Source organism: Dipodomys ordii, unplaced genomic scaffold (genome assembly GCF_000151885.1).
Source record: "Dipodomys ordii isolate 6190 unplaced genomic scaffold, Dord_2.0 Scaffold49, whole genome shotgun sequence".
In the NCBI taxonomy this organism is placed as follows: Eukaryota; Metazoa; Chordata; class Mammalia; order Rodentia; family Heteromyidae; genus Dipodomys; species Dipodomys ordii.
The window spans coordinates 12,552,997-12,566,198 of NW_012267265.1; the positions used below are offsets into that span (position 1 = coordinate 12,552,997).

Below are 13,202 nucleotides of genomic sequence, written 5' to 3' on the forward strand. Positions count from 1 at the left end.
GGCGCGGGCTGCGCCCCGGCATCGGCCCGCTCACTCGCTGCCCGCCTCTCCTTCCCCGCGTGGGGTCGGGAGCCGGGAGGCCAGGGATGGTGTGCCCTGGCCAGGGGGGAAGGCGCTGCGCTCCTCCACTTGGCTCCAGTTTAGCTTCTTCCCGTGCCAGTCCCCCGCCACCCAGTCCCACCTAGAATCTGGGTCCCGCGCTGGCATTGGGGTGGAACCTGTCGCTAGAGTAGCTGAAGCCTTTCTAGTAGCCATCACCTCTCCCCTTTCCTCCATACTCGGGAACGAAGTTGGGGCTCCAGGTTAAGACGTGCACCCTTGGGTTCTAACAAGGACTGGCTTCTTGAGCTAGCCCGTCAGGACTTGCCTGGCTCTGTCCTTTTCTGTAAAATAAAATAAATAAAATAAAATGAATTTTTGGAGGCTTGAGATGATCACGCACATGACACAGTTGTAAATGTCCAGGTCCTTTGAGTCACCGGCAAACAGGGTAGGTCTTCAGCCTACAAATAGATTGCTTTTAACTTGGCGCATTCATTCATGAGTTTTCCACTCCCTATCTCCGAGGTGAACCTTGTTTCACATTTAAGATTGAGTTGATAAAGGACCCCCTACTCCACATAAAGCTAGAAAAGGGCAACGTGTGGGAGTGTTTCATACTTTTCTGACCTTTTAGGCTGGATGGTTTAAGAAGTTAGGTCAGAGAATAGATGACTTTAGATGATTTATATATATATTTAAACTTTTTGCTTATCAAATTTCATTATCTAAGTAGTGCAAAGACTTCCAAGTATTCCTACCAGCTTGCACTTTGAACTACCCCAGCGAAGCACTTAGCCCAAGGTCAAGGTCAGTGCCTTGGTGTAGGAGAGTCTAAGTCATCTGGTTCTGATTTTTCTGGTTTGTACTGTTGCTGAGATTCATTGTCAGTTCTGGCTTAGAGACAGTTTCCTCTGGAAGTTGATATTAATGAAACTCGTGTAACCCAAGTTGCAAACCCCTGTGACAGAGGTGCCACCTTGTATCATGAAACAGTAAACAGTAGTGATTTTGTGTGTGTGTGTGCGCGCATGTGCGTGTGCGCCAATCCTGGGGTTTGAACTTGGGGCCCAGCCACTGCTCCGGAGTCTTTTTGAGCTCAAGGCTAGCACTCTACCATTGGAGCCACAGCACCACTTCCAGCATTTTCCGAGTAGTTTATTGGAGATGAGTCTCACGGACTGTCTTGTCTGGGTTGACTTTGAACCACAATCCTCGGATCTCAGCCTCTTGAGTAGCTAGGATTATAGGCAGGAGCCACCAGCACCTGGCTCATCATAGTGATTTTAAGGACCAAAACTTTAGAGTTGATGAGATGATCTTTGATAAAATGAGTCTATGAGAGAATCTGTGTGTCAAGGCATTACAGAAAATAGAACAATTTCCAGCTATTAAAGATTCAAGTTAAAACCTAGAAACTGTGGGCTGGCTTTATGAAAACTTCCTGGGGAATTAGACCAAAAACAGGACTAAATAGGTTGGGATTTATTTTGCTTTAGCATAGGTATACTTTAGAATCAAGGAAATACTAGCCTGTTCCAGTGTTGACTTCCTTAACTGGAGGAAACTAACATGGTTTTACTAAGACAAAAACATGTTCTGGAAACCATGCATGAAAGGCCTTTGGAAGTCATTCTGTGTTTTAACACCCTCTTGTATTTAAAATGGGAAACTACTTCTGAGGTGTTATTTGACTCAGTGTTGTTGTCTATAGCTGTCTGTAACTGTCTGTAACTGTCTGGGACTGGATCAACTCATTACTTGCATATTTGTTGTAAATGCCATGCTGTTGGTTTGCATTAATACTTCTGGATTTTGTTTTCTGAGACTAAATGTAACCTGTTCTGCTCAGATTTCTTAGACAAGGGAGAACCTAATCAAAATGTGCTTAAAATACTGTTGTACTTATAGAGTACATCTCAAGGAGCTTTTGGCTTGGCAAGCTTGGAGACGAACTCTATCCTCTTTCCTTTCTTATCAGGGTGTATATTTGACTATGCCTCTATTTTCAGGTCAAGGACTATTTTTAAATCAGCTTGCACATTGGAGGTGCATTAATGTTAATATTTGGTCCATTTAAACTCTTCAAGTGCCTTTTCTGTTCAAGTTCCGGTAGAAGTAAAAATCTTGAGGAATTATGGAAGTGGAGGAGGTGTTTTTTTGTGACTGTTACAGTACAGGCCCAGGCCTTGACATTTTGTAGACTGCATAATGGTGCTACCACTATTGCCACTGTTCAGGACTTGGGGACATAAGCCTAAAGGGTCTGTATTCCTGAGAATTAGTAAGTAAAAACAAAACCACTTGTTGCATTCAGGGGAATGTTCCTGGGGTTAATTTCTGGAGTGGTTCTGGGAAGATGAAGAGTGTGTGAGGATTACCACCCTCAAGGAGTCCATCCCACCAAATGAATTAGATTTATTAGACATCTGTGGTGGGCCTGGATAGAGTCTATAGAAAAAGCTTTGAAGAGGATGTGACAGTTGAACTGGGAATGAAAGATTTCTGGAAATTAAGCCACTAGGCAGGGCAGTCCAGGCAAGAGGCATTCAGAACTGTTTCTTGAACCAGCATTATTCTAAGCACAGAACACTGAAAGTTTAGAAAACCTAAAGCATAAACTGGCATAAACATGCCAAATGGAGTTGGAAGCTCAGGAACCTTGTGAGATTGGGTTTTATTCCTTGAAGCTATTTCAAAGTGCTTTTCTGTCTGTTTTGTTTTTCTCTTTGAGACGGAGTCTTTCTGTGTAGCTCAGTCTGGCCTTGAACTCACAACCCTTCTACCTCAGCCTCTTGAGTGCTGGGATTATGAGTGCATATCACCACACACAGCTCATCTCTGAGTTTTCCAGAGGCATTATCTTTATTGCTCTTGCAACGATCTTAAGAAAGGACTGGGGCTTACAGAAATGTAAAAGAGGTAGTGAAATTGGAGTAGAGGGGACATGTATTTCAGGTAGTGATGAGGGATTTAGACTAGGTATGACTAGTGAAAGAAGAAGAGGAGGATGGGAAACACATTTTGATAGATGATTAAAGACACTTACAGGAAAGAAGTAAACATTGAAAAGCTAGTTAGTTGGGGAGTGTGCTTGGGAGAGTAGGGTTAGGAGGATGTCATTTCTAACATAGGTTAAGCAATGGAGCTTAAGTGACAAGTGGCTAATGGGGGTGGTGGAAGCTGAAATGGAAGGGTGGGACTGGGGATATTTAATCCTTTTTAGAATAGGGGGGAGTGGAACGAACTGAAGACAGTTTTGGCACATTTGAAAAAGAGTTGAAGATGCAGGGAGTGACCATGAGAGTGAAGGTTCTGGGGCTGCTGATACTAGAAGGACTCAGGTATGGAACAGTGAGATTAGCCAGAGGCTTTAGTAGAAGCCAGGGCTTTCTTAGTGAGATGTTCGCCATTGCTGGGAAGCAGCATTGGAAACAGTTGGAGAGGACAGTTGGAGAGGATTCTCTCCTTTAGTGAATCGGAAATAAGTGTTTCTGTGACAAAGAACTCACGTGAAAGTACCACTGAGGATGGGTTGGACCTAGCAGAAAAAAAGCAGACATTGGGGGAAGAAAACCTCCTTTGAGGGAAAAAAAAGAATGCAGAAATCGAGGGTGGACACAGAAACATTTTGAGAAACAGAAGAGGGACACTCAAAGTGTTTGAGCTTCTTGATTTTCTCAGTAAGGTAGGGACTCAAAATCAATGAGCTTTAAGAGCTCTTAGTTACTGCTCAGTTTAAGCTGGCATGTATTTGTAGTACCGTTTTTAAGGCACATCATATGAAATGACCAAGAATTAGCAAACTCGGGGAAGAGTTGGACATCTTTATTTCAGAGAAAATTAATATAGTTAATATTATTTTTTTTGGTCTGGTCATGGGGCCTGAACTCTGAGCCTGGACACTGTCCCTCAGCTCAAGGCTAGCTCTCTACCACTTGAGCCACAGCACCACTTTCGGTTTTTTCTTTTTTTCTTATGTGGTGCTGAGAAATCGAACCTAGGGCCTTATGCATGCAAGGCAAGTGCTCTAACACTGAGCCACCTTCCCAGCCCCGGTTAATATAATTTTTAACTCAGCAGTAAGTCATACTAATTGATGCTCATAGACTTAGAGTGGCATGGAGTTCACAGAGAACTTCTTATCCTTTATTTGCTGCTCCCAGTGGTAGGACTTCCCTACTTAATAGCTAAGAAGAAGGATGCTTGCAAATACCTTAGAGTAGGATAAGTAAAGTGGTTTTTTTTTTTTTTTCTGCCCATACTGGCATAGAAAGCTTAGCCTTTTTGCTCAAGTCTAGTGATCTACCACTTGAACAACGCCTCTACTTTTGGATTGTTGATAATTAATTGGGCATAAGAGCCTTGGATTTGCCCAAGGTGACTCTGAATTGGGATCCTTGGGTCTCAGCCTACTGAGTAGCTAGGATTACAGGCATGGTACCCCAGAGGAAATATGGTTTAAGGTGTATCTATCAAGGTGGGAACTTGGTAGGACTGGGTAAGAATCACTGTATAACAGTTTGGAATTTGTATAAAAAAGAACCAGGTAGGAATTTTTTTTGGGGGGGGTAGAGGGTCGAGGGGCTTGAACTCTGGGAAGAGTCTCAGGGATAGCACTCTTCCACTTGAGCCACAGCACCACTTCTGGCTTTTTCTGCTTATGTGGTGCTGAGGAATCAAACCCAGGGTTTCATGCATGCAAGGCAAGTGTTCTACCACTAAGCCACATTCCCATCCCCCAGGTAGAGATTTTGAGGGAAGAGGTTTCTAGCTCCTTAGGATAAAACTTCCCTTGGGCACTTCTTAATTGAAGATCAGGTGAGTCATTCAGAAGTTCCTTCCTTACTTTTCACAGAAACACTGACTTCCTGAACAGAGCCTTTAGGAATAGAAAAGTTAATGTTACTAGATAAATTCTAAAGTCATGTAAATGTAGACAGGCTCTGTAGAGATGAGTGGCATATTTTCATTTTAAAGTATGATTTATATTGGCAATTTTGGACGTACAGCCTCCTGTTTCTAAATGCATTTTTTGCATGCATAACATTTTTTTTATTTATACACATTGTTAAGGTAATTTTTCCAATATATCACAATACAGTGATAACAATGAAATAGCAGTATTTCTTCTAAGATGCTTATTGAAACTTTCATATTTGTTCTAAGTATTATTTATTTTAATCTTCATTACTGCTGTGATTTAAGTATTTCATTACCTCCACTTTATCAGTGAGCAAATTAAGGCTTTAGAATTTAATTTATTTTCTAAATTTACACAACTAAGTCTAGGTTTCTGGACACAAAGACTGTGGTAGTAGTTTTTTTTTAAACCATATCCTTAGTTTACTAAATATGTTCTGAAACATTCTGTGAAAATGTCATTAACGAAAACATCATTGTTCTTGTGGCTACTCTTTACAGAGTTTCATCTGACAGCATACTAATGCAACAAATTGTTAAAATTCAACTTTTCAATGCATTTCTTATGTGCTGTTTGTACTTGGCTTTAGACAACTCCTTTCGTATATTGTGAGTTTCCCATGGGATGGTAGGATGTTATCAGCTGTTTTGCATGTGTAGACAATGGACTTTATTTTGTTTATTTTGTCATGAATGCACTGAGAGAGGTGAGGCAATTTAAATGGTGTTTCAGAAATTGTCTCATGAAGACACATCTTAACAGTACACAGTATAGTGTAATTACTCTTTGTGTAAATTTCTGTAAAATAGGCTATTATATTTTTCATGGCTAACATAGTTAAAACAGTGGTTTGGCATATTTGTTTTCCTTTAGCCATTCCATATTTGGAAATATTTTTTTAAAAACAAATCTTAGAGAAACTCACAAGGAACTTATACTTTCTGAGGTTTGATTTGGTGTTTGCATTAGCTAAATTCTTGTCGGATGCCTGCCTTGAGCGAGGCTCTAATCACATATCGCCTATTTTGTGCTGTACCTTCCAGAGAAAGGGTGGAGCCAGGATTACTTATTGCTCAATAGCTAATTACAGAGTATACTGAACTATTAGATTGTGGACTTCCCTTGCACACAGTAATGAAACGAAAGTAATTTTATTTTTATTTTCATTTTTTTGGTCCAGTTGTGGGGCCTGAACTCTGAGCCTGGGCCCTGTCCCTCAGCTCTTCAGCTCAAGGCTAGCGCTCTACCGCTTGAGCCACAGTGCCACTTCCAGCTTTTTTCTTTTTGCTTATGTGGTGCCGAGGAATCAAACCCAGGGCCTCATGCATGCAAGGCAAGCTCTCTACCACTGAGCGACCTTCCCAGCCCAGAAAGTAATTTATTAGTATAAAATAAGGTATAGTTTACAAAACAAAATAACTTGCTAATACATAATACCAATGTGAACATCTTAAAAATGATGTAGACAAGGGAGATAGCTTTCATTTATAGCTAAAGAAAATTAAAAAAAAACTCTGGTGTCTTGCTCAGAATCACAAATTATGTAGAGGTGAGATTTATCTTAAATTCTCTGACTATAAAATACAAAATTTTTTTACCTTTCTAAAAGTAATGGACATTTTTCCTTATGAAAAATTTTACAGTTATTTTTGTTTGATTTTTTTGGACTAATTTGACTTTTCTGATCCTATAAAATGTCAAAATCCTTTAATTCTGTGACCCAAGGCAACTGTATTTAAATCAAACAAATGTTTCACGTATTCCTTACCCAAAGCACAGTTCAGTAGGAGAAGAATGGATTGGCTTTTATTTCATTTTGTAGCTCTTCTCACTTTGAACCACTTACCTGGGAAATGTTTCAGAATTTAGAGAGAAAGATGCTTCATGCTGAAGTGAAGAAGAGTGAATTTCCTGAATGAGTTAAGAGAGGAAAAAAAACTTCCCTCCACCCTTCTAACTTCTTTTACTGGGATACAAATTAAATTGACATAGAGCAGAAATACAGGAGTCCTGGAGAATAGGTGGATACTGTGGTCAAATGCTGGGGCTTACATATCACTCTGAGCCTTCTGTGGGGGGTGGCGGAGGTGGTGGGCGGGGGCACGAATAGTGACTAAAGGTTGTCCTGGTGCACAGATAAAGACTAGCAATAAAGTTGTCTGGATCCTCCTCCTCTCTGATACAGATACTTTTCCAATATAGATTTCCTTAATAGATATAAATGGTTTTTATGACAGGACAGCTTTTAGAAGCCATTACTGTACCTGTAATTCCTTATAGTGACTAGTTGAAAATAGTCCAAAGAAATTTATTTGGGTTTGTCATATTTTTGGGGTATATCTCAAGCCCCAACAGGGCCAGGTTACCTAGTTTTATAAATATTTCTTTTTCCACAGAGGTCAGAGTTATTTTTCATGTTATTATAATCAAATTCTTTTTTTAAAACATAAAAGTGAAAGGCATAGGGGAGGAGAAACAGAGTCTCTTCCTGTGCAAGGAATTCATGCTTCTGGAAATCTAAGCTCTATTTTGCACTTTTCAGCTGGGAAACCAGCATAGGTTTTTCTGCTTCCTGGCTGCTTCTTGTGGCTTATTCATTTGCCAGGTTCTAGGCCCCCTTGCAGCGCTATGTAAGGAGCCTGGAGCCATTCTAACTTCTCATCTGGCTGGCCAAGAGCTGGCCTACCACCTTGGCAGTTCAGATTGGGCACAGTGTTAGCATTCTGTCCCAACTAAGTCATCTCAAATACATCATGGTGCTGAAGGGAAGAAATAATTTATTAAGTCCATCTAGGATTTAGCTTTTCACCTCAGTATACAAAGGTCTAGTTAGGAGAACAAGAATATATTCTGTGTGTGTGTGTGTCCATGTGTCCATGTGTGTGTGTGTGTGTCCGTCCGTGTCCGTCCGTGTCTGTGTCCATGCCCCGTGTGTTCGTGTTCGTGTTCTTTAGGGTTGTGTGGTTTTCTTTCCACCCATTGTGCTTGCATTTGAACTTGTTTCAAGGTGGAAGCTTTTTGAACAGCCCTATAGGAGACTTTTTGTGTAGAGTTTAATGAATACAAAGATCCCTGGAATTCTGCATGCAATAAAACTATTTGTAGTAATTTGTACTGTGTTTAACAAACAAGGGTTTGATATAAAAGGGTAGTGTATAAGGAACACCTAGGGACTTCACAGCTACTTGCTTAGGAGACTTAGTTTGAATTTTACTTTTACTGTTGCTTTCTTCCTTCTCTTGCTAGTTCGCAACATTTGTTTATATCCTTGTAGTAGTTTAGAATCTTTTCTTGAGTGCTTGCTTGACATAAGCCTCACCATTTTAAGGGTAGCTACCCTCTTACAAAAAGCTATTTTAGTTAAATTACATCCTCTTATAAGAATTGCTGGGCTGGAAAGGTGGCTCAGTGGTAGAGTGCTTGCCTTGTATGCATGAGGCCCTGGGTTTGATTCCTCAGCACAATATAAACAGAAAAAGCTGCAAGTGTTACCGTGGCTCAAGTGGTAGAGCACTAGCCTTGAGCTGAAGAGCTCAGGGACAGTGCCTAGGCCCAGAGTTCAAGCCCCTTGACAGCCCCCCCCAAAAAAAAGAATTGCTGTTCTCCAGACTGGAGGCATGGCTCAAGTGGTAGAGGGCCAGCTGAGTAAGACTTGTTTTTTCTGACATTTTGGCCAGGTGTCTTGGTTTTGCTTGATTGTAGATAGTATTTTTATGTGTGTGTGCTGGTCCTCTGGTTTGAACTCAAGGTCTGGGTGTTGTCCCTGAGCTTTTATGCTCAAGGCTATTATCCTACCACTTAAGCCTTAGCTTCACTTGTGGCTTTTTGGTGACTAATTGGAGATAGAAGTCTCACAGATTTCCTTCCCTGGCTGGCTTTGAAAGGTGATCTTCAGATCTCCTGCATAGCTAGAATTACAGGTGTGAGCTACTAGCGCCCCACTTAAATAAACTTTTAACCCTTTTCACACTAACAAGTCACACAAGATCGTGAACCTAAGTTCTGACCAATCTGAACAAAGGGTAATAATGCATACGGGATAAAACTGGGTAGTCTGCCTGCCCAGTGTGCTTGCTTATTTGACTTCCTAAAGCCTTGCTGAGTTCCTTTCAAGTTGGTGTCCTTACAATATCATCATCATACCTTTACAAAAATAACATTCATATATCATTCCAGCTATTTGGGAAGCTGAAGAGAATCATGTGAACCCTGGAGTTCAAGATCAATCTATACAACAGAGTGACTCCAAACTAAAAAAAATAAAAAACAATTCTAATTTCCCTAGTTTTGCCTCTCAAATGTCTTCTGCACCTCCCAAATCAACATCCCATCAGGATTCTCACACTGCAAAACATATTTGGGAATGGGTTGAGTTATTCTTATTTTTATTCTACTAAGGGGCAAGGCAGAAGGACTATGGGCATTATTCCACTTAGCCCTGGAAAAGAGATTAATACTTGAGGAGAGGGAGTGTTAATAAGATCTCAGGAAAAGAGCAAATTTGTGATCACAATAATAATTTACACCTGAATAGAACTCATCAGCTTTCTGAGCTTCTTTCTTAACCTATGGCTTTTCAATTTAGGTATCTTTTTTCTTTTTCAGACTCACAGAAGTAGCTGGGCACTGGTGGCTCACACCTTTAATCCTAGTTACTCAGGAGGGTGAGTTCTGAGGATTTTGGTTAGAAGCCAGATGGGGCAGGAAAGTCCTTGAGATTCTTACCTCCAGTTAGCCACAAAAAGCCAGTAGTAGAGCTCTGGATCAAGTGGTAGAGTGCAATAAAGCCTTGAGTGAGAAAGCTAAGGGGGGAACATCCAGGCCCTGAGTTCAACTCTGAGGACCAGAAAAAGAAAAGAAAAAAAAAAGAGACTTACATAAGCGACCTCACTGCACACAGTATAATTTTAATATACGATATAATGCTGTCTCCCTGAGGAAAGATCAGAATGAGCCAAAAAATTAGGGAAGTCTTAAGACAGGCCTTGAAATTAGGTAGGATTTAAATGTTGCTAATAGCCTTGTAGGAATGGCAAAAAACAGAGCACTAAGGTTAGAGACTTGGCCTGAGTGAATGGCCATACTTTCCTCAGCATATGGAAATGATGGTTGTAGCGGTGAGTGGGTGTGACTGGTTAGGGAGCAGATCACCAGGGCCTGTCCCGCGAACTGCATAGTAGGAGTATGTTGCTGAAGGGGCATGCTGCACAGAGGGCTCTGTCCAGGTTCTGATGATTACTACACCAAATTGTCACAAACTTAGTGCCTTCAGATGAACTTTAGGGTCTCACAGTTGTGGAGTTTGGCTGTCTGAAATGGGTCTCATAGGTTGAATTTCTCATGGAAATACAGGACTGACTTTTGTCTAGAGGTTTGAAAGGGAAGTCCTCTTTTCTTGCTTTTTCTAGCTTGGACACCATGGCTCCTGGACTCACTTCCATCTTCCAAGGTAGCATACTGACCTCTGCTGCCTTTCTGTCTCCTCTGACTCTCCTCTCTTCATTTTTCACTTAAGAAGACTGTGATCTCTGATTGTACAAAATAATATTTATCAAAATGTACTCTAGGAGATGGAAATGAGATTTTTTTTGGTAACAATAAGAGACTTGTGATTCTATGTAACACACTTCTATGATCCAAGAATGGTTCCTCTTCCCAGGCTCACTGTTGACAGCCTTATTTCTGCCTACTACCTTCATTCTCCCTTGCATTGTAACACTTCATAGGTTCCAATTCTAAGACATGAGCATCTTGGGTGAGTGAGCATTTGCTGTGTTCTACAGTCTTCCTGAAGAAGAGCTTTCTAGAAGTGATATGTAAAATGAAACTTTTAAAGATAAATAGGCACTACGGAGGCAAAGCTAGGCTCAAGGAGGAAGTGTGTTTCAAACAGAAGAAACACCACAGCAAGATGTTCAATGTTCAACACTGTGTTCACACTCAGTGGGGTGTGTGTGTTCACACATGTGCATGTGCATGCACTTGTATGTAGGAAGTTCAATTCTGCAGAGCATGAACTGGCAGGTCCTGTGACCAGAACTCTTGCTGGATGTATACCTTAAATGAGGTATTGAACTCAGTTTTATTTTTGTGTGTTTGTATGCTTCTGGGGTTTGTACCCAGCCCCTGGCATATGCTAGGCAAGCACTTTTTAGCACTTGGGTTAATCCTTCTGCCTTGGATTTGATCTTAAGCAGTAGATAGCCATTGAAAGACCTTAAAATAGGAATTAGCATATCTGACCTGCATTTTTTGCTCATGAATTTTATATGTTACTAGGCACACTTGGTTTTCTGTGTCCAGTGCCTGTGTCTACCATGTAGTATGAAGTGCAGTTAGAATACGTGTGTGTTGGATGATCCAATGGCTGACTTCTTCAGTGGGGAACAGAACAGGACTGCAGAGAAAGACATGGAGGACCAGTCTTTTCCTTTTGGAAAAACCAGGAGGCTTTGTTCCTCATCAGAAGTGTAGGATGGGACCAAAGAACCATAATGGTCATTGAGGTCAGCAGAGTTCTGAAAACCAAAGTACAATGTTACTAGGTGTCCCCTGAAGTCTCCACATCAAGGCAGAGGTCTCAGATCCCTTCCCACACACCACTCCCACTCTTGATTCACTGACTGTTCTCTCACTAGACCATAAAGTAAATACAAAGGAAGTAATACATAAGTGGAAACTGGAAGAAATGGAGAGAAAACTCTGAAATTAGGAACACAGCCTATTTTCAGTTAAGAACCATTTACTTTATATATATCTATATATATAATTGTAAAGATATTATACAGAGGGGTTACACTTACATGAGTAAGGTAATGAGTACATTTCCTATTGAGCATTGTTACCCCTTCCTTTGATTTTCCCCTACCATCCTTCCCCTCCCCACCTCTACAACTCCTCCCTCGCCACCAAAGTTGTAAAGTTCGTTTTCAACATAGTGTCTTGTACATCTCATTGGCTCAATGGTTCAACCTGTATCCTTGTTTCAGCATTTTGTTATTTCCCTTCCCCTCCCCAAATTAGCTGCAGGGCACTGGAATCAAATACAGTGATAACAGGGGTTATACCATGGAGGAAGAACATAAAAAAGAAACAAAAAAAATATCACATAGTACATTTTAAGTACATTAAAAACAACAGCAACCAAGATAAAACTTCTTCTGTCTCTTAGAGTTCATTTTGCTTAGCATCATCTTATATGTTCATATGTACATAGCTTTAGAGCTTTTCTGCTTGTCCTATACATATACTAGTTATTGTAAATAAGGGATGCAATGGGACTTATTTTTCTTTGGACCTGGCTTACTTAATATATTTTTTTTTCAGATCTTTCCATTTCCTAACAAATGGGGAGGTGTCATTCTTTCTGATGGAGGCATAGAAAATATGGTGTGTGTGTGTGTGTGTGTGTGTATATATATATATATATATATATACACACACACACACACACACACACCATATTTTCTTTTTTATTGTAAAAATACTGTACAGAGGGGTTACAGTTACATGAGTAAGGTAATGAGTACATTTCCTATTGAACTTTGTTAACTCCTCTTTTGTTTTTCCCCTACCATCCCTTCCTTCCCCCTCCACCCCACATTGTAAAGTTTGTTTTCAACATAGTGTCCTGTACATTTCATTGTCACAATGGGTCAACCTGCATCCCCACTTAAGCATTCCATTATATCCCTTCACCTCCCCAAATTACAAATGTATAAACAAGATGCAGAACATCAGAATCAAATACAATGAAAACGGGTTATACTGTGGGGGAAGAACATACAAAAGAAACAAAAGAATCACAGAATGAATTATAAGTACATTAAAAACAATAGCAAGAAAGGAAAAGCCACATGTGTCCCTGTCTTGGGGTACATGTGTCCCTGTCTTGGGGTACATTTTGCTTAACATCATCTCATATGGTAATATATACAGAGCTTTTCACCTTCTCTGCCTGTCCCTTGCAAACAAGGGAAACCATGGGACCTATGTTTCTTTGGGCCTAGCTTACTTAATGTAATTTTTTCCAAGTATTTCCATTTCCTAACAAATGGGGAGATGTCATTCTTTCTGATGGAGGCACAGAGTTCTATTGTGTATATATACCACATTTTCTTGATCCATTCATCTACTGAGGGGCATCTGGGTTGGTTCCATATCTTAGCTATGGTGAATAATGCTGCAATAAACATAGTTGTGCTGGTAGCTTTAGTGTGGTCTTGTTTGTGATCATTTG

At 40.5% G+C, this 13,202-nt stretch overlaps 1 protein-coding gene across 1 annotated transcript in view; it reads left to right on the top strand.

The window, feature by feature from the left end:
- The first annotated feature begins 3,339 nt into the window (after positions 1-3,339).
- Cds1 (CDP-diacylglycerol synthase (phosphatidate cytidylyltransferase) 1) overlaps positions 3,340-13,202 on the top strand; it is a 63,038-nt gene continuing 53,175 nt past the window's right edge. The window contains exon 1 of the mRNA XM_013020111.1: positions 3,340-3,489. Coding sequence (XP_012875565.1) covers positions 3,340-3,489 — 150 coding nt within the window. The remainder of the gene's footprint in view (positions 3,490-13,202) is intronic.